Source organism: Protomyctophum parallelum (assembly GCF_964188405.1).
Source record: "Protomyctophum parallelum genome assembly, chromosome: 5".
Lineage (NCBI taxonomy): Eukaryota > Metazoa > Chordata > Actinopteri > Myctophiformes > Myctophidae > Protomyctophum > Protomyctophum parallelum.
In genome coordinates, this window is record NC_139702.1 from 25561173 (window position 1) to 25584981 (window position 23809).

General features: G+C 43.6%; 2 protein-coding genes across 2 annotated transcripts in view; one reads left to right on the forward strand and one right to left on the reverse strand.

The window, feature by feature from the left end:
* LOC310858279 (apoptosis-stimulating of p53 protein 2-like) overlaps positions 1-15718 on the reverse strand; it is a gene marked incomplete at both ends in the record, with an annotated part of 55240 nt that extends 39522 nt beyond the window's left edge. The window contains 5 exons of the mRNA XM_083764385.1: positions 756-945; positions 2797-2898; positions 7464-7522; positions 13828-13941; positions 15571-15718. Coding sequence (XP_083620511.1) covers positions 756-945; positions 2797-2898; positions 7464-7522; positions 13828-13941; positions 15571-15718 — 613 coding nt within the window. The remainder of the gene's footprint in view (positions 1-755; positions 946-2796; positions 2899-7463; positions 7523-13827; positions 13942-15570) is intronic.
* On the forward strand, positions 3880-4803 carry LOC310859151 (malectin-B-like; the record flags this gene model as incomplete). Its single annotated transcript, XM_083765551.1, has 1 exon — positions 3880-4803. One exon carries the CDS (start codon positions 3880-3882, stop codon positions 4801-4803), a length of 924 nt encoding a protein of 307 aa, XP_083621677.1.
* Positions 15719-23809: the final 8091 nt, after the last annotated feature.

Below are 23809 nucleotides of genomic sequence, written 5' to 3' on the forward strand. Positions count from 1 at the left end.
ACCAGTTATTCAACACAGAGCACACTAGCCAACAACAGAATAAAAAGGAATTTTGAGAACCGAACGGATGATCTTCTAAAAGATTATAAAATTATATCGGCCTACAGAAAAAACAAAAACCTTAAAGATTATCTAGTACACAGCAAGCTAAAAGAAATCAACACACCAGCAAGCCAGGGACCAGAATACTTCAAACCCAAACAATTAGTCAAAAATAGAACTACAAAACGCGTGTTAGAGATTAAACAACAAATAACAACCAGAACCAGCAACTGCATTTACTTAATCACATGTGAAAAATGTGGTTTACAATATGTCGGAGAAACGGGTAAAACAATAGGTACAAGGCTGGGACAACACAGATACAATATTAACAATGGAAAAAAGACAACCACAAGGTTTGTGCAACATTTCATGGCTCACGGCATTGAAGCTCTAAAATGCGCTGGACTTCAACACAATCCCAATTGGACAGTAGGACAAAGACGTTTTAATGAAAAACAGTGGATTAAGAACCTCAACACGGATTTTCCTGGAGGCTTAAACATGCCTAAAATCAGATCTTGAACACAACAAAAACTTAAACTCAGGATTAAACTGGAGAAATCTAAAAATGATTGGATCAGACTTCCTTCAGATACATGGCGAATGCATTTATTCCTTGCATTGTGCCTACACATGTTGCGACTTGCTGTCGCAACATGTGTAGGCACAGTGCACTGAAGTTTTTTAATTCCCCCCCCCACACCACTCACCCAGCTTGCTGTTGCTGGCACGCTTCTGCTCCACCTGGCCCCGGAGGGCCCGCACGCGCCGGAGCTTGGCCTCCTGGTTGTGCGCGTTCTCCCGGAGCTGCCGGAGCCTCTCCTGCTCCGACGCCTGCTGCTGCTGGGCCCTCTGCTCCACCCGGTGCTCCTGCTGCTTCAGGTAGCGCAGCCGCTGCTCCTGGACACAATAAGACCATCAGACATAAGACTCCCTCTGCTCTAGGCATGTAACTGGACACAATAAGACCATCAGACATAAGACTCCCTCTGCTCTAGGCATGTACACAATAAAACCATCAGACATAAGACCCTCTGCTCTAGGCATGTAACTCACGATACGTATCACGATATGAGGTTCACCATATGATTTTTCACGATATTTTCAACACAATGATTTTCCAGACAAATTACCAATTTTTTTTTTAAATGATTTATCTTCCCCTCCAAAGCTTTTTTCACAATTTTTATTTAACTACATTGCAAAGACAATTGCCTTCCTTGATGTATTAATGAGCATCAATAACGACCATCACCTGGGCACAGTCACAGACACATATACAGCTCCCCTCTCCAGGCCTCTACTGTCTCATTTCTCTCCAAAATCATGTGAATATGATGGAATATGATTACAGCTCATTTCTTATCACACACTATAGCCCCCCCCTAAAAAATAAATATATATTTTTTAATCAATTTTTTTATTTTTTATAAATCGATACATATCTTCGGGATATAATATCGATATATCGCGATATACGATATATCGTTACATGCCTACTCTGCTCCACCCGGTGCTCCTGCTGCTTCAGGTAGCGCAGCCGCTGCTCCTGGACATAATAAGACCATCAGAAATACATCCATCCATCCATCCATCATCATCATCGTCACCACCACCATCGAGGCAGCGGTGTGCCCGAACGGTTTGCGGAGCAGTCTTGATATCGGAAAGGTCGCTATAGTTCGTATCCCCGGAACCGGCACGTTAAAATTATACCACCGCTGAAGTGCCCTTGAGCAAGGCATTGTTGAACCCCCTACCATGAAATGTTCTATGAGCAGGGCCTGGCTGTATAAACAAGTTATTGAGCTTATAGTCCAGTTACCCTGCAGGGTAAACATGGTACCTTTCCTTTCCTTTTACCTTTATTTCACCCATTTAGCCCATTTTTAGGCCTGACCTAAAAATATATATATATATATATATATATATATCTTCTAAATCCTCCGGTTTTCTGAAATAAATATTTAAAAAAATAGCAGACCTACAAGCTTGTAGCGCGCCACTCGGTGGCGCGCTATGAGCTTGTAGATCTGCTATTTTGAGATGAGAACCAGGACAGCTAATGATTAATTCATGATGAATTAATGTACTGTATATCGGAGTTTAATAAATAGATTAATGAATGAATTAATGAATGAATTAATTAAGCGTTAATTACATGGATGGTTATATCAACATACTATACTGTTGACTGTACCAGAATCACTTGCATTCGTATATTTTAAGATAAGGGTCAGAGCATGGCTTTTTTTAGAACATGTTGCAGAATAGTATCTTCACTTATATTAGTAATGTGATTCTATGCATTTATGCTGTACTAGGTAGTGTACAGCTCTTGATTGTAATATTTATTGATGTACTGTGTTGCCTGTATGTATTCTGTTGTTGTTGCTGTTTGTCTCAGAGCAAGGAAATATAAGTCGAAAGACTTTCTTGTGTTTGTGTATCATTGATATTTCTTCGATGGACATGATAATATCATGACGAAATACAAGTTACATATTATGTAACTTGTATTTTGTCTAATCAAACCAAATCAAATCAAATCACACACAAGACTATTGGGATTCGTAAACCCCTTTTGGTGTTTGGTGTTTTGTGTTTGGTGTTTTTTTGAAAAATCGAAGAACGACTGACACATAGAAACACGGCTTTTTCAGAAAACTGTCCAGATGTAGAAGATTTTTTTTAGAATCTGATCTCAGGTCAGAATGGGTTATTCATCGTGATAAATGACCATTGATATACCTTGGAGGCCAGCAGCTGCTGCTGGGCATTGATCTGTAGCTGCTGGCGGGCAGCCATGTCCTGGAGGTCAGACAGAGTGACGTCCGCACGAGGTCCACACACCTGAAAACAATCAATCAATGTCAATCACACCTGAAAACCATCAATCATCCCACCTGAAACAGTCAATAATCAGGCCTGAAACATATCAACATGCAGCGGTGGCTCAGGGGGTATAGAGTGACTGGATGGCAACCCCAGTTCGAACCTGGGCTCCCCCAGAGTTAGTGTCGAAGTGTCCTTGAGCAAGACTCTGAAGCCCTAATCGCTCCCGATGTGCAGGTTGGCACCTTGCATGGTTTCCTCCGGCATCCGTGTGTGAATGCGTGTGTGTGTGTGTGTGTGTGTGTGTGTGCACAATCTCTGTAAAGCGCCTTGGATAAAGGTGCTATATAAATGCACCAAAAAAAGTTATATATTTTGCGCTCAAGTGGCGCAGTGCTAAATCCATGAAAAATGTGTAATTCGTGGCCCGAGGTTGATTATTATAATTAGGGTCATATGAAGGTCATCGGTACCAAATTATATGCCAACTGAACTATCATGTATTAAAATCAGCAATTTCCTGCCTGACTAAAAGACCCATTCTACAAATAATGTCTGTTTTATAAATATATTGTTTTATTGTTCTCTCTCTCGACAGTGCCTGTCCTATAAATTTCCTCGTCATGAATCCACGGGTCCGCCTGCAGTCCTTCCTCTTACCACTAGGGCCCCGTGCTTCAATGTTGGGAGCGCCTCACTGGCCCCCTTGGGGCTGAAAACCCTTGCCCAAATTTGAAGTCATATACACGTCACGGATACATCATAGACGTCAACTGACGTCACTGATGACCAGGTTGGTCACAACATGAACTCCCAGGGGTCTAAGTTGCTCGTCACAGTGGAGGTTTACCGGGAAGGAGCCATCGAGCAGGTATAGTTATATAAACGGTGGATTGTGGAGTGTATAGCTAGCGATTAGTTAGACTTACAGTAAGGAAGAACACAGAGCAAAGTTTGCTCGAAGCATCGGAAACGTCACACTAAAGGCCGTGTGCAGACATGGCAATGCGGTGCGTCGCGGGTGGACGGCTGGCGGGTTGGCTGCTAGCCATGGTGCTACTGTCGCTACTGCTGTTGGCGGGCCGCTGCCTGGGAGCCGGCGACGTCAACGTCCCAGCGCTGGTCGCCTCCTCCTCATCCTCCTACGGACTCGCACAACGCGTCATCTGGGCCGTGAACGCCGGAGGGGACGCTCACACGGACGCGCACGGCATACGCTACGGCAAGGACCCGCTGGAGGGAAGCCGGACGGGATCGGTGGCGTCCGACTACGGGGCGCGCCGGCCCATCACACGCTGCTCCGCCCGGCAGGACCAGGTGCTCTACCAGACGGAGCGCTACAGCGAGCACACGTTCGGCTACGAGGTGCCCGTGGGCGACGACGGGCCGTACGTGCTGGTCATGAAGTTCGCCGAGGTCTACTTCGGCGGGCCGCGGCAGAAGGTGTTCGACGTGCGCCTCGACGGCCACGTGGTGGTCAGGGGGCTGGACATCTTCGAGCGGGCGGGGGGCCGCAGCCACGCCGCCCACGACGAGGCCGTGCCCTTCTCCCTGCTGCGCGGCACGCTGCGCGTGCGGGGTGGGGAGGCGTCGTCCGCCGTCAGCGGCGGCAAGCTCACCGTGGAGTTCGTCAAGGGCCGCCACGACAACCCCAAGGTGTGCGCCCTCTACGTGATGAAGGGGACCTTGGCAGACGTGCCGAAGCTCCCGCCGCCTCGAGACGACGGCGGGGAGGAGGAGGAGGAGCGGTGGGGGAAGGAGGACAGCGATGGAGGAGAGGGTGGCGAGAATAGGTACAGGAAACGGTCGGGGCACAGAACACCGAACCCGTACGACGACGACGACTATAGCGGCCTCCTGCTCCCCGTCCTGGTGGCGGCGGTGGTGTTTGTCGCCTCGGTCTTTTTCCTGCGTCGGCTGTGAGAAACTTAACCCGACTCTGCCAGATGGGGGCGGTATTGGGTAACCGTGTTCCCCCAAGACAGCATCCATCTGAGATCTAGCTCAGGGGAGTTGAGCTATAACACCGAACCGCTCCCGGTTCGAAGCAATCAGCGTGAGCTATAAGGGCGGGATTATGTGCGAAACCGGATGTGACGCTATATAGACACGTCGATATGATTGGTTGTGTTTGCACGCCCACACAGTGATAGACAGACGGTCCCATCCAATCATCTACCGAGTATCTTGAAAAAAAAGGAACAGCCCCCGTCATCGAATTGGCTCCCGAGATACATAAACATAGCTTTTTCAGATAACTGTCAGGATGTAGAAGACATTTTTAGAATCTGATCTCAGGTCAGAATTGGTTAAAGGACCAACCCTTTCCTATTGAACACCCTTTACGAACTGTCTCTGGGTTTTTTACAAATATTGAACCAATGAAACCAATTAAAAACCACTTCTGACTAAAACCTCCCAACTCCAACGGATCCTCAAACCTCCTAACTCCACCCGCTCTCCCCTGCGTGGCACACAGAGCATCTGCAGAGTGGAAGATGAACACACTTTATAACGACATAATTATGGTCAAAAACCTCCTAACTCCACTTGAGCTGGATTTGGCTGGAAGTGATAATATAATGACACGTGCAAAGTATCCGACAATGTAAAAAGTCACAGTACCAACTGTGAAGTGAGGGGGCGCTCTTATCATCGTACATCATCATCATACGTCATCTCATTCCGGCCAATCGGAATTTGCATCCTCACCTCACCTTGCGTCCTCACTAATGTTTGTGTTACGCAATGTTTGTGTTTACACAAAAAAACTCAAAATTGTCCATTCATTGTCAATGGCATTTTAACGTTAGCGTTAGGACAACGTTTGTGTTTAAACACACACTAAAGGGGATATCTCCCCCTCAGAAATAATTCCCTGAAAAGTAAAACAGTTTGGACATAGTTGGTTTCTGCCCGACAGCAGAGACATATTATCTAAAGTTTGGACATAGTTGGTTTCTGCCCGACAGCAGAGACATATTATCTATCAAAGTCTGCTGAGAGACAAACCTATAATGCTTCATTTATGCTCCAGCGTATGACAGTGTTGTGGACGCACTGTGAGCTTATAGCTTTGCTGTTTATTCACTGTGAGCTTATAACTCTGCTGTTTATTCGAGGTCGCCGGAAACGGAAAATGTATATTGGGCTTCATATGTCTAGCCTGACGGGGCAAATGGTAAATGGTGCATTTATATAGCGCCTTTATCCAAGGCGCTTTACATAGATTGTGCATTACATTCACCCATTCACACACATACATTCATACACCGATTGCAGCGGAAGCCATGCAAGGTATACCAACCAGCACATCGGGGGGGATCAGTGTCTTGCCCAAGGACACTTCGACATGTAGACAGGAGGAGGAGCCAGGATTCGAACCGTCGACCCACAGATCATTGGACGACCTGCTCTACCTCCTGAGCCACAGTCGGTCCAGACTCGATAGCGTGGATTCACCGACGCGTCCTCCTCAATTGCGGGGAGGAAGCATCAGAGAATCCACGCTATCGAGTCTGAGCCTGCCAGGCTATCATATATTTCCCTCATACACACACTTTAACATCACATAATGTAAGAATGCTCTTATTAACCCTTTTACTGCTGCCATTTATTGAGAAATTAGGACCTAATTCATGCCAGCATTTTTTTAATTTGAGCTCTTATTTTGAAAAGCCACATTTTGCCTTAACCGGAAGTGAGCTTATCCCTGCCAGCTTTACGTTGCCAAGACAACCTTTGTTTACATAATCGAATCATGCCGGTACATTTTAGCACTCCACAACGTCGGCTCGTGCCGTCAAAGAAACGCTGTTTTGACCAAAAATGCCATCTGGGACAAGGAATAGGAGATACAGGCGATTGAAAGAAACGGATAGAATGGATTCTTATGGCGACGGTGAATTAATATGAACGATCCACTGCAGTGCTAACAACACTGCTAGCTAACCGGCTAACGTGAGTAGCATTATGGCTTGATCAATCATATCCACTATAAAAGCGCAATTGCCGAAGGGCTTCGGCAATGGCAGCAAGCGTTAATATCAAATTAATGCTTCAATTGCCGAAGGGCTTCGGCAATGGCAGGAAGACGGTTAAGGGGCGCTATAGTCCCTCCTATATGCACAGCTGTGTGTGTTTGTTTGTACCACGGAATGTGATGATGTATGATGATGATTAGAGTGCCCTTCACTTCACATGAGTGTGATTTTTTATTTAACCCATTTTGGGGCGGGAACCTCTTTTGGTGTTTTAAGCATTATGTTATGCTTTAGCAGCAGATCTAAGAGCTCATACGAGCTTGTAGGTCTGCTATTTTTTTTAAGTCGAGAAAATGTGGCGCAAATCTTTGAATATATATTTCAAAGATATATATTTCAGGGTCCCTGAAACTACATATTTTGATATGGGGGTCCGTGGCCCAATAGAGATAATTTCAGGGGTCCTTGAAATGAAAAAGGCGGAGCACCACTGACATAGAAACATGGGTTTTTCTGAAAAACGTAGGATTTTGAAGTCCAAAATGGGTTAATGCATATTATACCACAGTAAAACAAGGTGAATGTTTTTTTTCCACTCACTCCGTTCTCCATGGTTCTGTCCAGCAGTAGGGTCCTCTTGGCCTGCTCTCTGAGACCACCTGTAGTGAGGAGATCATGCAATCATTAGACCGACGGGCTATTTCGTAAAATAACCACCACATACAGCAGTAGCAGATCTACAAGCTTAAAACGCGGCGTGTGGACATATGAGGTTTCCACCCCCACAGAGACGATGTGTACTTTATCATCACATGAGTGCAGACACATCATCACGTCCAACATGAACAATGACAGTCACTATAGAAACAGGGATGGGGGGAGGGAGAGGATCAGGAAACTGCCAAATCAAAACGTCATCAATCATATACATTGGTTGAAGAACACGTCTAAACACCGGGACTCCACTGCGTTGCGTTGCATATAATGACGGCGTCAAAAAATGAACCGGGGCGAATAGGTCCAAACACAACCGTCGGCAGTGGTCGGCCTTCATTGATTAAAAATCACACCCGTGTGAACTGAGTGGTGCAATCCCCACCCCCCCTCCACCTCTCTCTCTCTCTCTCTCTCTCTCTCTCTCCCCCTGCTCCTCTCCACATCACGGCCAGGTGACGCTCATTCTCTCATTAGAAGGTCATTCTAACCTGCTCCTCTCCACATCACGGCCAGGTGACACTCATTCTCTCATTAGAAGGTCATTCTAACCTGCTCCTCTCCACATCACGGCCAGGTGACACTCATTCTCTCATTAGAAGGTCATTCTAACCTGCTCCTCTCCACATCTCCGCCAGGTGACACTCATTCTCTCATTAGAAGGTTATGCTAACCAAGGGGCCAGCTAGGCACTCCAATGTTGAAGCGCTGGGCCCTAGTGGTAAGAGGAAGGACTGCAGGCGGACCCGTGGATTCATGACGAGGAGCAGCTGAGCTTTAACATTGAGCGCTCGGTTGCATTTGACCTCCAAATTTTGGAGGTCAAATGCGGAAGTGCGCCCAAAAAGGCGGAAATAGACGGTCTCTCTACTCGTGCTCGTGACCAATGCCAAATGCCACATACAGTAGGTAGGTGTACAATACACGGACATTGCTGGTTGTAGGAGTGGTTGCACCACTCAAAAAAATGTGAAGATTCCCTGGGTTGACGCCGGGTGGGGGCCACGTCACGGATATACTTACAGTACGCCCCTTGAGAACTACTGAGCAGCATACGATCTTCTGAAAATTGTAGAAGCAAATGTGTAGAATCGCCCTCTCGGGTCTAGATTCTGTGTGTGACTTGGCCACAGCTTGAACCCTTGACCTCCTCAACTGACCCTACACTACTAGTATGCTTACTGGAGACCAGTGGAACCAGTCAGAGATGGAACGCGGTAGCACCAATCCCAGTAATATGGGAAATCTGATTATTGGCCCCGGAGACTCGAGGCTTAAGAACTATTACACAAGCCAGACATTGTTGACGCCTCTAATGATGTAAGACAGTCCAATCAAATTAGTTTGTAGTCTCTCAACACATTTTTTGCCAACCCTGTGGCCCTTCAACAGGGGGGTCCGGGGACCGCTAGGGGGTCTTCAGAGTTACAACAAAGGGGGGAGACGTCCAAATGTTTGTGTGTTTGGAACTTTGTTTTTACATGAGCCACTTGAATCCTATAGAATCCCTATTCTGAGGGGAACATTAGCAGAAAATAGAAGATCTACAAGCTCACAATGCCTCGCAGCTGCTATTTGAAACCCATTTAGGCCCGACCTTAATTTATTTTAAATTCTTCTAAATCCTCCAGTTTTCTGAAATACATACTTTCACGATTTTCAGACCTGCAAGCACTCGGTGGCGCGCTAAGTTGTAGATCTGCTATTTTTCAATAGCTAAATTATAACATGATGTTTGAAACACCAAAAGGGGTTCCCGCCCCAAAATGGGTTAGGAGGTTTGTCGTTAACATTAATTAACAGAAAAGACAAACAATAAAACGTGACTTTACACTGACGATATAGTGTCGTCAAATTAACAAGTCTATGAAGCTATATCTATGGAAAAGTTTCATCTGCAACATAACTTTATACAGTAGGCTATGTGGCCTGAATAAAATGTTGAAGATTCCTGCACTAGTGGCGACAAAAAAAAAAGCTGCAAAAGGACCAAGCTATTGGCAGCAATAATTATTGCAGAGACTACAGTATAGTCACTGTTGAAATGTTGTGTCTGCACCACATCTTTGTGCGATATGGATCTTTGAGCTATACAGTATCATCACTACACTACGGCAAGAAAGACAACTTCATAATGTGTTCAATTTAACCCATTCTGGGCGGGAACCCCTTTTGGTGTTTTAAGCATTATGTTATACTTTAGCTATTGAGAAATAGCAACATCTACAAGCTCATAGTGCCGCGCTACGAGCTTGTAGGTCTGCTATTTTAGAAAAATCGTGAAAATGTGGCGCAAATCTTTATATATATTCGTTCTTTTTTTAACTCATATATTTCCTTCTGGGGGGGTCTCTGGAACAACATATTTTCAGATGGGGGTCGGCGGCCAATTACACATAATTCTGGGGGTCCTTAACATGAAATATTGAGCAATATTGAGGCCTAAATGCGTTTCCTTCATATTTGAAACAGCCTCTGGAACCATGCATCTCCATATCCACTTAGACATACACAGCATAAACTATTTTACTGTTCCCAAAATAATATTTTCTGAAGTTAGACGCAAATCTCCATTTGACTTGTATTCACATCTCGATACAATGCTCGTTCATGCTTTTAAGATTGCTATTTATTTCTGACTTGGTGTGGCTGGGAGAGGATGGAAGCTAACTGTATCTGTACGTGTGTTTATTCGATTGAAAAATAGCAGATCTACAAGCTACGATCTTGTAGGTCTGCTATTTTTGAAAAATTGAAGAACGACAAACCCCTTATCCCTAAACTTCCTTGTCTTTTTTTTACTATTTTGAAAATCAATTTTGAATAGTTCAGCTAGCCTTGTCAGCTTGTAATAGACTGGCCATTTTAACTATTCAAAAATGTTTAGCAAAATAGTAAAAAAAAAAAAAAGAAAAGGCAAAGAAGTTTAGGGATTTGGGGTTTAGCGGTGACGAAAATGGAGCCCATAGCTTTTTTTGGAAAGCTGTCAGGATGTAGAAGACATTTTTAGAATCTGATCTCAGGTCAAAATGGGTTAATGCACGCATGCGTTGCTGCAGGAACGAGCCTGCAGGGCGAGTTCCGTTAAGCAGCGTAAAGCACTCCCTCTCGTGTAATATTGCTTAATTTTATTTAAAGATGGAGTGCCACAATTTTCCCCCCAGTTTTTCATGTGTCTATGAGGTGACAGTACTCCATTAGACACCCTGGAGTCGTTTTTATGTGCAATGGTGTATTAACATTGTATTTAGGGTTTCTTCCTGGAGGCTGAACCCTTGACAGTCAAACGGGCCAATGAAGTAAACAGTAATATAGTGACACCACACTATTAGCCCCTCCCCCTTTATCATACAACTACAGCTGTGGGTGCGGCTTCAGTTCAAGTGGATCACCACCCATCACCACCACCCACCAGGCAAACCAGGCATACTTAATGCACTGGTGGGCGTGTCCACATAAAAGCATGATTTTAACAAATACTGTACACTTTTTGGAAAAAGTTCTTCCCCCTTATATTGTAATAATACCTGATGATCATGTTTTAGGGTGGAAAAAACTCCATCTTTATCTGTGAATAGGACGGGACCATTTCAAAAATGACATGCTGCATCTCGGGGGGCTATCCTCGCAAATAATAATAATAATAATATTCAGCTAATGGGCCAGTGAACCCGTGTTGTAAAATGTCAATGTCAGTAGTACTGACTCGAGGTTTCTTGTGAGCGTCATGGAACATGGAACCGAGAGAAAACCAGTGAGCTGGCTGTTAACATAATGAGCTAGAGGTGATGGTGATGGACAGCACAGCTCACACGGAGCGGCATAGGTCAGCAGTGTCTGACGTTAAGCTGATTACTGGTCAGTCTGTGGTCAGTGAAAATGATTCTAATGAAACTACAGCACCAGCAGTAACTCACTGTGATAATCCAGTGGTCTCTTAATCTGCTTGATGGATGTCTTGTCTGAGGCGGGAATCAGGACAGCCTATAGGCTGTCACGGCACTGTGATATTATTATTGGAACAATGTTATCCTATATATGATTGTGTTGGAACTGACAGTTTAGTGGCCGAGAGGTGCACACATTTTGACGGGTGAGCGATCAAATGAGATAAAACTGAATAGAAAGGAGAAGGTCGACTGCACAAAATAATTTATTGCCATGAGCTGTCAAAGCCACAGAAGTGAACCTTTCAAGCCTGTTTTCTCAACTCGCTGTTTCTCTGCAAGACATTACTCTATAAGCCATATCTCCAAAACGGGTGGGTCAAACTGAACAACCAAAATGTCAAGTTGAAGCTATGATTCCCTGCTTTCATATGACGTGAAAAAAACTCTCTCTCTCTCTCATTAGCAGGCAACAGGCAGAACTAATACTATCTCTCTCTCTCTCTCTCTCTCTCTCTCTCTCTCTCTCTCTCTCTCTCTCTCTCTCATTAGCAGGCAACAGGCAGAACTAATACTATCTCTCTCTCTCTGTTTCTGGCAAACAGCACCCCTACTGGTACTAAATAGTCATATACTCGTGCTCAGATACACATACGGACATTGCTGGTTGTAGGAGTGGTTGCACCACTCAAAAATCACACCCGTGTGAACTGAGTGGTGCAACTCCCCCCCCCCCCCCCCCCCCCTCTCTCTCTCTCTCTCTCTCTCATTAGCAGGCAACAGGCAGCACAACTATCTCTCTCTCTCTCTCTGTTTCTGTCAAACAGCGCCCCTACTGGTACTAAATAGTCATATACTCGTGCTCAGATACACATACAGACATTGCTGGTAAGCTGGTTGTAGGAGTGGTACTGCACCACTCAAAAAAGATAAATACAATATGAATGGGGGTGGGGTGGTGCATGGAGGATTGTTGTAAAACATGCTAATTGTCTAGAAGTGAAAATAAAGGTTGAGCAGCACTGCAGTAGTCGGGTTGGAGCCAGCAACCCTGCTGCTTCTGCTCTGCTGGCACTGTGACCCTGGGGCCTGACCTCATCCAAGGTCATGGTCAAGGTCATGCAGTATGAGCCAAAATAGCCAATCTGACGTGTTGTGAGCTTGGCACAAGTGGCTATTAGATTTAAAATAGATTTAAATGGCCCAGGCCGTAGCGTAACGGTCTGGGCACCGGACTGGTGATCCAGTCGCGGTGTGCCGCGGGTTCGACTCCCGGACCCGACACGGCCTTTACCGCATGTCATCCCCCCATCTCTCTCCCGTTTCCTGTCAGCCTACTGTCTGTCCCTTAAAAAATCAATGAAAGGCGTAAGCCACAAAAAAATATCTTAAAAAAAAAAATAGATTTAAATGAATTCCGTGTCTTGTCTTGTTACTGTGAACTTAACGTGTTTTAATATGACATCAATGTTTGTCTCTGCTCGACTTGCAAATGACATTAAAGGAGCACTTCGACACATTTTCAACCATATTTCTTATAGTCACAATGCTCATTTTAAGAGACATTTCTGTATACTCACTCTGCGGAACCGTTTTCCAACTGCTTCTGTCTTTCTTCCTGCCTAATTTTGAACCAGTTCAGAGTGTTTCCGCTGAAATCGGTCACTTCGGGAAACCCAAAACGGAACTGGAACCAAAAACTATTTTTTCCTTGCCCTGAACTGGGAACCAAAGTGTCACTTTCCCTATGAAATGGACACTTCGACCAGTCATATTTGGCACATTGCTGGCCAAGCTTGGAATTAATAAACTAGATGTTGTTTGTTTGTGTGTCAATTGGGCAATGGGTGGTTGAAGATGTAGCTATGGAGTCAACAAACCATGTGCAACGCCGATTCGGCACAAACAAGGGACTACATTCATTTCGCTGCTATGCCACCAAAATGTGGAACGCCCTACCAACAGTCATTAAGACATGCAAATCCCTTTACTCCTTCAAAACCGCCCTCAAAGGGCACCTATACGGACGGCTGCAATTCGAAACTGGCCCCCGTAAAATCTGAATCCCCCACCCACCCCTTTTTCCCCCTCACTGTATATGTTTATTTTCCTTTTGTACCTCTATGATGAGTTCCTGTTTTGACTATAGGCCTATAGTTGCGTATATTCGTACGTCTCTAATATTGTATTTGATGAATTGAAAATGGTGGGCCCTATTGTAAACAAGTGTAATGCTTTATGGCGTTGTCCACTCACAGTTAACAGTCGTTGTATTGAGTTGTACTTGAAATGTACTGTAATTCTGCAAACTGTTAATCAATCAATCAATCAATCAATCAATCAATCGTACTGGCAGCCCTTACCTGGGTCTCGGCCCGGAGCTCGCTCGTGACGCAGGATGAAACGCACCTCACCTCTCTGCTGCCCCCAGTGGAGGAGAACCTCCATCATACGCTCCCCGTCCCCAACCACACGCTCTGATTGGTCAGATACACAGAGTGAGAGAGAGAGAGAGAGAGAGAGAGAGAGAGAGAGAGAGATCTTTTGAATTCAAAGAATCCATTTAGTTTACATTCCACAATGTTCTAAAGCTTCACTTAAGCAATAAAGTCCAGCTGTAGGTTCTTAATACTTATATATATATTAGATTGCTGTTTCTCAACTGGTCCATGCTGCTGGGGAAATGTTTAAACATTAAAATATGTCTGTGAACCCCAATTTAAATAATTAAAGTGCAGTGTGTGTGAAAATTAACAGCTGATCGACAAGCTCACAACATGTTAGAGTGATGTGATGTGAGCTTGTAGATTGCCTATTTTTGGTATGTGACACACTGCACCACCGAAGCGCCATGAGGATTGTTTGAAACATGCTAGTTAATTGGTCAAGAACTAAAGGAAGGTTAAGAACCGCTGTAAACAGTTGTTACCTTTTTTAGCTAAAGACCGAAAGAGAAATTAGACAAAACTAAACTAGTGAAAATACAAGCTCACAACGAGTCACAACGGGTCGCTTTGCACCTAAAAATATGCTATTTTCACTACTTTGAAAAATGTTGAACTAATTGATGAAAAGTTTTTTGTTTAAACTTATTTAAATCTTTATTCTTTGACTGTCTTTATCCTCTCCACATCTCGGCCAGGTGACGCTCATTCTCTCATTAGGTCATTTCTAACCTGCTCCTCTCCACATCTCGGCCAGGTGAAACTCATTCTCTCATTACAAGGTCATTTCTAACCTGCTCCTCTCCACATCTCGGCAAGGTGACACTCATTCTCTCATTAGAAGGTCATTTCTAACCTGCTCCTCTCCACATCTCGGCAAGGTGACACTCATTCTCTCATTAGAAGGTCATTTCTAACCTGCTCCTCTCCACATCTCGGCCAGGTGAAACTCATTCTCTCATTAGAAGGTCATTTCTAACCTGCTCCTCTCCACATCTCGGCCAGGTGAAACTCATTCTCTCATTAGAAGGTCATTTCTAACCTGCTCCTCTCCACATCTCGGCCAGGTGACACTCATTCTCTCATTAGAAGGTAATTTCTAACCTGCTCCTCTCCACATCTCGGCCAGGTATCGCTCATTCTCTCACTAGAAGGTCATTTCTAACCTGCTCCTCTCCACATCACGGCCAGGTGACACTCATTCTCTCATTAGAAGGTCATTTCTAACCTGCTCCTCTCCACATCTCAGCCAGGTGACTCTCATTCTCTCATTAGAAGGTCATTTCTAACCTGCTCCTCTCCACATCTCGGCCAGGTGAAACTCATTCTCTCATTAGAAGGTCATTTCTAACCTGCTGCTCTCCACATCTCGGCCAGGTGACACTCATTCTCTCATTAGCAGGTCATTTCTAACCTGCTCCTCTCCACATCTCGGCCAGGTGACGCTCATTCTCTCATTAGAAGGTCATTTCTAACCTGCTCCTCTCCACATCACGGCCAGGTGACACTCATTCTCTCATTAGAAGGTCATTTCTAACCTGCTCCTCTCCACATCACGGCCAGGTGACACTCATTCTCTCATTAGAAGGTCATTTCTAACCTGCTCCTCTCCACATCTCGGCCAGGTGACACTCATTCTCTCATTAGAAGGTCATTTCTAACCTGCTCCTCTCCACATCTCCGCCAGGTGACACTCATTCTCTCCAGGCTCCTTGCAGAGCTCCACCACATCCCTGGACAGCGTCTCCGGGGTGACGGGGACCTCCGTGAAATGCTGGTCGTTGTTGCTGAGGTACACCGTGAGAAACATCTGGAGGACGAAACAACATCAGTAAACCTCAGGTGAAACACGTTAAGCATCAGGCATATAGTGCTGTTTGTTGCTGTCGAGGGACACACAGTGAGAAATATCCGCATTCTGCACGACAGGTCAGATGGACCGTCAAGTCAAGGTCAACGGGCCAAGTTCACAACGTCGTTTACGCTCATATCGTGAGCGTGCGGACGTTCACGAGGATCGCCACGTCACGTGTGGAATTCATGAACTTGTACTTGGAGTGACGTTGACGGACGTTGGTTTCGGACGGACGTTTCCAAGTCAGCTCAGAGGGTGGTGTACCAGTGATCAGATCTACAAGCTCATAGCGCGCCACCGAGTGGCGCACTACGAGCTTGTAGGTCCGCTATTTTTGAAAAATCGAAGAATGACTGAAGAAAACTGTCAGGATGTAGAAGACATTTTTTAGAATCTGATCTCAGGTAAAAATGGGTTAATGGCATCAGCGCGTGCAAGTCGGCCAGTCATAATGTTAAGCCAGCTCACAGCGCTCTCCTCCAAAAGGTAAGCTATGCATGCCTTATGTCGCTGCGCTGCCAATAATTAATTATATTAGGAACAGCTGTAGGCTACTGCTGTAGGCTGTACTATACATAGCATCGTGAGATCAATCAGCATCAAACCTCCATTATGCCAAGTGCCAACTAACGCTAAATCATTTTAATATGACGACATCATGAAATGAACCATCCATACTGTAGCCAGCATACCTCTATAACGAAGAGGATATATACCCGTCGTACGGTTGAACATTTAAATAGCTATAACGTGTCCAGAACATAGAGGTCCAGAAGAAATCCATTCACCATGGCATTCAGACAGATGACAGTGAGATGATAGTATGGGCCTCGGACTTCCCCTCATTAACCCATTCTGACCTGAGATCAGATTCATACGAGGTTTCCACTGGACACACACTGGTCTGATTAATACCTCTGACGAGGAAGCACAATATATAATAATGGTTGAAATAGCTTCGTGAAGAAAAAAATATATTTTGCTGCCCCGTCTTTACTTCAACCTATAAAACAACAAGCCCGGAGAGGCGAAATGTTTTTGTTTTATAGGTTGAACGAGGAGCAGGATTATATTGTGTTGTGTGTGTGGACATTCCACTTTTTTCCTTCATATAATGTCCAAGTAGCCATGGTCCTGAGCTTGAACTTACTTAAACCATTCTTTTTTGTGTTGTAAGCGTTATGTTGTACTTTAGCTATTGAAAAATATAGTCTAGTATAACCAGCACATATAGAGCCCCAATGTGAACCCGGACATGTTGAGTACACCAACGTTTTATGTTGGGAATGTTTAGTATGGGTCCCCAGCATTTAGAAACTGCTGGATGCTACCTTGCATATGTTGAGCAATTCTCATAATTGGCATACATACTGTGTGTGTGTGTGTGTGTGCGTGCGTGGCTGTGTGCGTGCGTGGCTGCGTGCGTGCGTGTATAGTTTTAAGTAGACCAGAGCAGCTCCCAGACAGAATGAGGACAGACACACACACATTCTGTAGCCCAGAAAACCCTCTTTCTGCCTCGTTCTGCCCTGGTTTCTGCCGTATGGCATAATTTATGCCCCAGTCACTGCACCTGAGATGTTCCTTTTTTACTGGGACCAAGTTTAACCTGAGATCAGATTCTAAAAATGTCTTCTACATCCTGACAGTTTTCTGAAAAAGTTATGTTTTTATGTCACTGACGGTTATGTCAGTGGTTCTTTGTTTTTTCAAAAATAGCAGATCTACAAAGCTCTACTAAAAGCTGTTTTACATCTAAGGAAATCAAAGCACTCTAATGAGCAGCTGTTTTCTGTCCCATTGTTATCTTTCTTGACCTTTGACCTGTGGTTCCTGGGGATGGGCTGAAAGTGTCGTATATCCGTTGGTGCAGTGTTGTTTTCGACTAAAACTAAGACGAATTTTTTTCGTCGACTACCTTTTTTCACTCAGAAAAAACAAATGGAAGCTAAATGAAAACTAAGCTACGATGACTAAAACTAAGACTAAATAAAAACTAGACTAAAATGTCAGGTAGGGACTAGTGGACAAGAGATCCAGTATAAGTCCTTTTACACTTGGTTGCATGCTGAAAATAGCTGATCTACAAGCTCACAACGCGACGTGTTGTGAGCTTGTAGATCGGCTATTTTCAGCAAGTGTAAAAATACTCATTACGACGGCATCAAGACCCGTCAAAATATATTTTAGTCAACTAAATCAACTGTAGATTTAGTCGACTAAAATCTTATGACATTTAGTCGACTAAAAGTAGACTAACACTAAGACATTCCAGGTGACTAAAAAAATGGACTAAAACTAAATGAAGTTTCAGTCCAAAGACTATATGACTCCCAAAAACAACACTGCGTTGGTGGTGACTATGGTAGGCTATATTATAAACTCTCCTACTTGTAACTGTTCCTGGAGTCAGACTGCATGGGTTTTCTATTACAATGACAGGTCGTGTAAGTTTTTGGCGAGGCTACTCGATTAAAAAACGCTCACACTTCTACGTCTGAATTATTGTCTTGCCTCATTAATGTATCGTCCTTTCTGAGTATATGTACAGATCCTGCAGAAACCCATTTTGACCTGAGATCAGATTCTAAAAAAACGTCTTCTACATCCTGACAGTTCTCTGAAAAAGCTATGTTTCCATGTCAGTCGTTCTTTGATAAAAAAATAAATAGCAGATCTACAAGCTTGTAGATCTGCTATTTTTCAATAGCTAAAGCATAACATACTGTAATGCTAACACCAAAAGGGCTTCCCGCGCAAAATGGGTTAACATGCTTTCGTGTGACGCTGTAGTATGATCAAGTCGGGCGTTCATTTATGGAAAAGAAACACACAAAAAGTTTAAATATGGAGATAAGAGGTTTTCTGCCCCGCACAGCAACGACATAAATGTGCAACGCTCTCCAGAAACGTGCAAATTGGAGCACAGTGGTGTCCTTGATTTAAAATTAAATGAAGAACGTACCCCGCATGCTGGATGTTTTGGGACTGATGCTGGTATTATGGAGTATTAAAGAAATCCGACATTTAAATTGGGAATCGGAAAACGTCATTGCACTGAAACAGTCAAATTCACTGGACACCTGCATACGAGTACAAACAGTTTTTCTTTTTTACGGATACGGATAATTACGAGTCTGTTCTGATTCCGTAATTATAAATCTATGTGTGTGTGTGTGTGTGTGTGTGTGTGTGTGTGTGTTTGAGCGGCTCACAGCAAAGTTGGCGTGTGTGTGTCGCTTAGGACCCGAGGGAGTGACGTGCAGAGTGGGAAGTCGGTCAGATTGCCGTTTACGGAAATCTTCAGAAATCCACAAATCTCTGCATCTGTCCGTGTGTGTCCCTTTATCACAGTACCTTCATCACAGTACTTAGAGCCTAGGCTATACAGTGGCCTGCAACTATACTATGATAATGGGTACGGCTCTAACCCATTTTGACCTGAGATCAGATTTAAAAAAATGTCTTCTACACATCCTGACAAGCTATGTCTCTATGTCAGTCGTTTTTCAAAAATAGCAGACCTACAAGCTCGTAGCGCGCCACTCGGTGGCGCGCTATGAGCTTGTAGATCTGCTATTTTTCCAATAGCAAAACATAATGCAATAACACCAAAAGGGGTTCCCGCCCCAAAATGGGCTAAAGTACAATCACGGTGGTACAGTACAACGGACATTGCATAACCAGAGGGTATATGCAATGTCCCAAACCCAATCCCAGCGGGGCCGACGTTCCCAAATGGGACCTAGCAACTATAAATGAACCCAATTCACCCCAAGCATTCTTTTCCTCCATTACAAATTAGAGATGTCCCCGATACACTTTTTTCGCTTTTCCGATCCGATCTCGATAACTCGATTTCTGTGTTACCGATCGATCGATCGATTACCGATGTGTCGTGATCTCGTGTTGTGTTTATAGCTATCTAGCTATATATCTCATGTTGTGTTTATAGTCTATCTAGCTATATATCTCATGTTGTGTTTATAGCTATCTAGCTATATATCTCATGTTGTGTTTATAGCTATCTAGCTATATATCTCGTGTTGTGTTTCTAGCAGATTGCACTTGCGGTTTGGGGCAACTCCAAAGCAAACTCCACATGTCCCAACATTGTATTTACCTGCCATAGTGTCAACCCCTTGTGTGGGATCGGTGGTTAGACTGGCATATTCGCCGATACCGATATGACCCGACAAATAAGGGCCGATCCGATACTTTTCCCCGATACCGATACGGTATCGGGACATCTCTAATTACAATGTCATGTTAAAAAAGAGAATGTAGTAATAATAATAATAATAATAATACAAATCATGGCCCAGGCCGTAGCGTAACGGTCTGGGCACCGGACTGGTAATCCAGTCGCAGTGTGCCGCGGGTTCGACTCCCGGACCCGACACGGCCTTTACTGCATGTCATCCCCCCATCTCTCTCCTGTTTCCTGTCAGCTTACTGTCTGTCCCTTCAAAAATCAATAAAAAGGCGTAAGCCGCAAAAAAATAAATAAATAATAATAATAATAATAATAATACAAATCATATCGGACAACATACAGTATATGGGCCAATATGACACATCGTCGTGTTTCACTGCAGTTGCTGGTGTCAGGGAAAACATTGACGGGTACGGTTGCTGTCGAGCCAGAACCCTCTCATCTCCATAATTCAAACTTGTTGTGTGAATTAATCCATTCTGAGATTTCTGACCTGAGATCAGATTCTAAAAAAAAAACTTTCGAATGATTTAGAATGTCGAATGTATATGATTTTAATATGAATATGATATGAATATTGCAGAATAATATGCTGTAAAACATTCTCTTTCTTTATCTATAATGGTCCGGTCCTGTATGGGCCGGTCCTGTTGCTGCTGAGAAATGCACTCTCTTGATTCTTGCGAGATCAAATGAATGATTCATAATTATCTTAATAGCCTAATTTCTGTATAATGATTTAGTTTTACGTGGCACAGAGTCTCGCCAGAACTCACACAGCAATTCTATTGTTATTTATTTTTTAATTCGAATCTTAATTTAAAACATTCGATTCTTATTTTATTTCTTTTACATTCGGATATTCATTCGAATGTGGAATATCCGTTGGCAGCACTAGATCAAACACGAAGGCAGATCTACAAGCCTGCTCGAGCTCCAAGCTTGTAGAGTATAGAGCCTGCAGATCTACTTTGAATTGTATCTGGACATAATGAGGTTTCCACCCGACAGAGACGAAACAGTGCAAACACACAAACAACGTGCGCTGAGTGACAACACACACACACACGTGCGCTGAGTGACAACACACAAACGTGAGCTGACTTCCTCTGGGGGGGGGGGGGGTCCAGTATATACCAACAGGGTCAGCAGAATACTGACGTTTAGAGCGGCAGACAGTCGTTGAAATCCTTTAACCCATTTAGGCCTGAATTTTTAAAAAGTCTTCGAAATCCTGACATTTTCCTGAAAAACCCTATGTTTCTGTATCAGTGTGTAATATGTAATATGTATGTAATGTAATATGCCTCCGGCCCACATCTGAAAATATGTTGTTCCAGGGGACCTCCCCAGAAGCACAGATTTGAGTTAAAATGTTCACTCTTTAATAATATTATATTCAAAGATTTGAGGCACATTTTCGCGATTTTTCAACAATAGCAGACCTACAAGTTCATAACGCGGCACTCGGTGCCGCGCTATGAGCTTGTAGATCTGCTATTTTTCAATAGCTGTGATATTAATTATTTATTTATTTATATATAGCTATAGCTACAGTACATTTTGATAACAATAATTGCTATTGAGTGTTTGATCAGTTAACAGCTGGGGTCTCCCGGTCTCTCCAGCTCTAGAACATAGAAAAGAACATATGTTCCTGCTCAGGATACCAATTTTATCCAATCAGGAGAGAGAACCCCCCCAGAAAGGTCACCCGTTACTGAACAAACACTGTATAGCTAGATACGATTTACTATGACAATATAGAACTATACTTAACAAACAGCCTTTTACATTTACAGTCTTTAAACTTTTTGGACCATCTCTCCTACAGTAGTTCCTTAACCCATTTAGGCCTGACGTCGAAATTAAAAAAAAGTATTTTTAAAATGTATTTTCTTCCTGAAAAACCTCATGTTTCTATATCAGTGGTGCTCAATATTTCATGTCAAGGACCCCCAAAAACTATATGTAATTGGCCGCCGACCCCCATCTGAAAATATGTTGTTCCAGTGACCCCCCCCAGAAGCAAAGATTTTAGTTAAACACGGAGGAACGTCTGAAAGAATATATATTCAAAGATTTGTGCCACATTTTCACGATTTTTCAAAAATAGCAGACGTACAAGCTTGTAGATCTGCTATTTTTCAATAGTTAAATTATAACATAATGTTTAAAACACAAAAAGGTGTTCCCGCCCAGAATGGGCTAAGACAAGACAGTTTCCCTTGAGCAAGATAATCAACCCTTTCCAGGTGCACACAGTAAAAGTCCTTAGTGCAAATGTATCAATTTGTCACTGTAGTATTTTAGTTGTGTCAATATAGAAGACATATGGAGTTGTTGGATGATATTATGGAGAATGCAGGTCAGGTGACCAGCTGGCTCTGAGCCAATGAAAAGCTTCCCCTCCCGCTGGTGGAACAGATGGCCCAAAGGACCATGGGAGTTCTCCGATGCAGCATCAACCTCTGAAGATGCACACACACACAGCGCATCCAACGCTTTAAGCCATTTTTGGCGGGAACGCCTTTTGGTGTTCTATAAGCATTGCGTTATACTTTAGCTGTGTTCTGAAGCCTTTTGAGCTGCAATGAAAACAGGCAAAACTGTCAGTGACATTTGCTGGCAAATTGTACTGTCATACATGGGATTCGTGGACTCTGACGTCAGTCCCCACACGAAAATCATAGCACTTGTTTGAGCCAGAAAAAAAATCTCCAAGGTTTACAATTATTAGAGGTTCAACAGGAAGGTTCTTTTCTAGCTGGCAACCATTTATTACCTACTTTGAGAATCTGAGGGTACTTCCGACAGACTAATTGAACCAATACTATGTGTGTTTTTTGCTTCCTCATAACGATAGAACTGTGTATAGAGGGTGGTTCAACACAATCTTTTCCAACATAACTTGTGACTATCTTTTGAACTTGAATAACCCAACTCATAATTGTATTTATTTTGTTTTATTTAATTTAATTTTGTTTTATTTTTTGTTATTTATATTGTTTTTGTTATCTGTGCTTAAATTATTATTTTAGTTTCCTACTGTTCATATTATATGTCAAATATGCATGGTTGTTGTTTTTGTATGTCTGTACTCAATTATTAATGTTGTTTTTTATATTGTTTTAATGATGACGATAACTGTGGGGGGAGGGATGGGGTGAGGGAGAAAATGGAAAAAATTGTATGTTCAAACTGTACTAAATTGTTGAAACCTACTACCAAAAAACATAAAAATCTCCCTGAGGGCGAGAAGAAAGTGACGTTGAGGTGACGTCGCGTGCACGCAACCGCCTGGGTGACGGCAGATTGCTGGGTGAGCGCTGGCGCTTTGGCATGGGGGGTCAGATCAACATATGGAATGAATTCTGTACTGGCCATATATGGAGCGTGTCTTGAGTGTACAGGGTTTGATGAGGTCAGATCAACAAAACGGAATGTCAGAACAGGTCAGCTCCATATATGGAGATCTAAGGGTGGCATCGGGGGCAGTGTCTTGAGTGTACAGGGTTTGATGAGGGCCCAGGTATAGGGCCGGGCCTTAATTTTCGGGCCTGTTGAGAACTCTATAGCAGATCTACAAGCTCGTAGCTCGCCACCGAGTGGCGTGTAGGTCTGCTATTTTTTGAACCATCGAAGAACGACTGACACATAGAAACATAGCTTTTTCAGAAAACTGTCGGGATGTAGAAGACATTTTTAGAATCTGATCAGCTGAACAGCTGAAATCAATAATATATCACCATTATGATTTATGTATCTAAGTGACGATGTGCGCTGCATGAGTCCCCAGTTCCCATGTATGCTCTACTACATAAAAATCA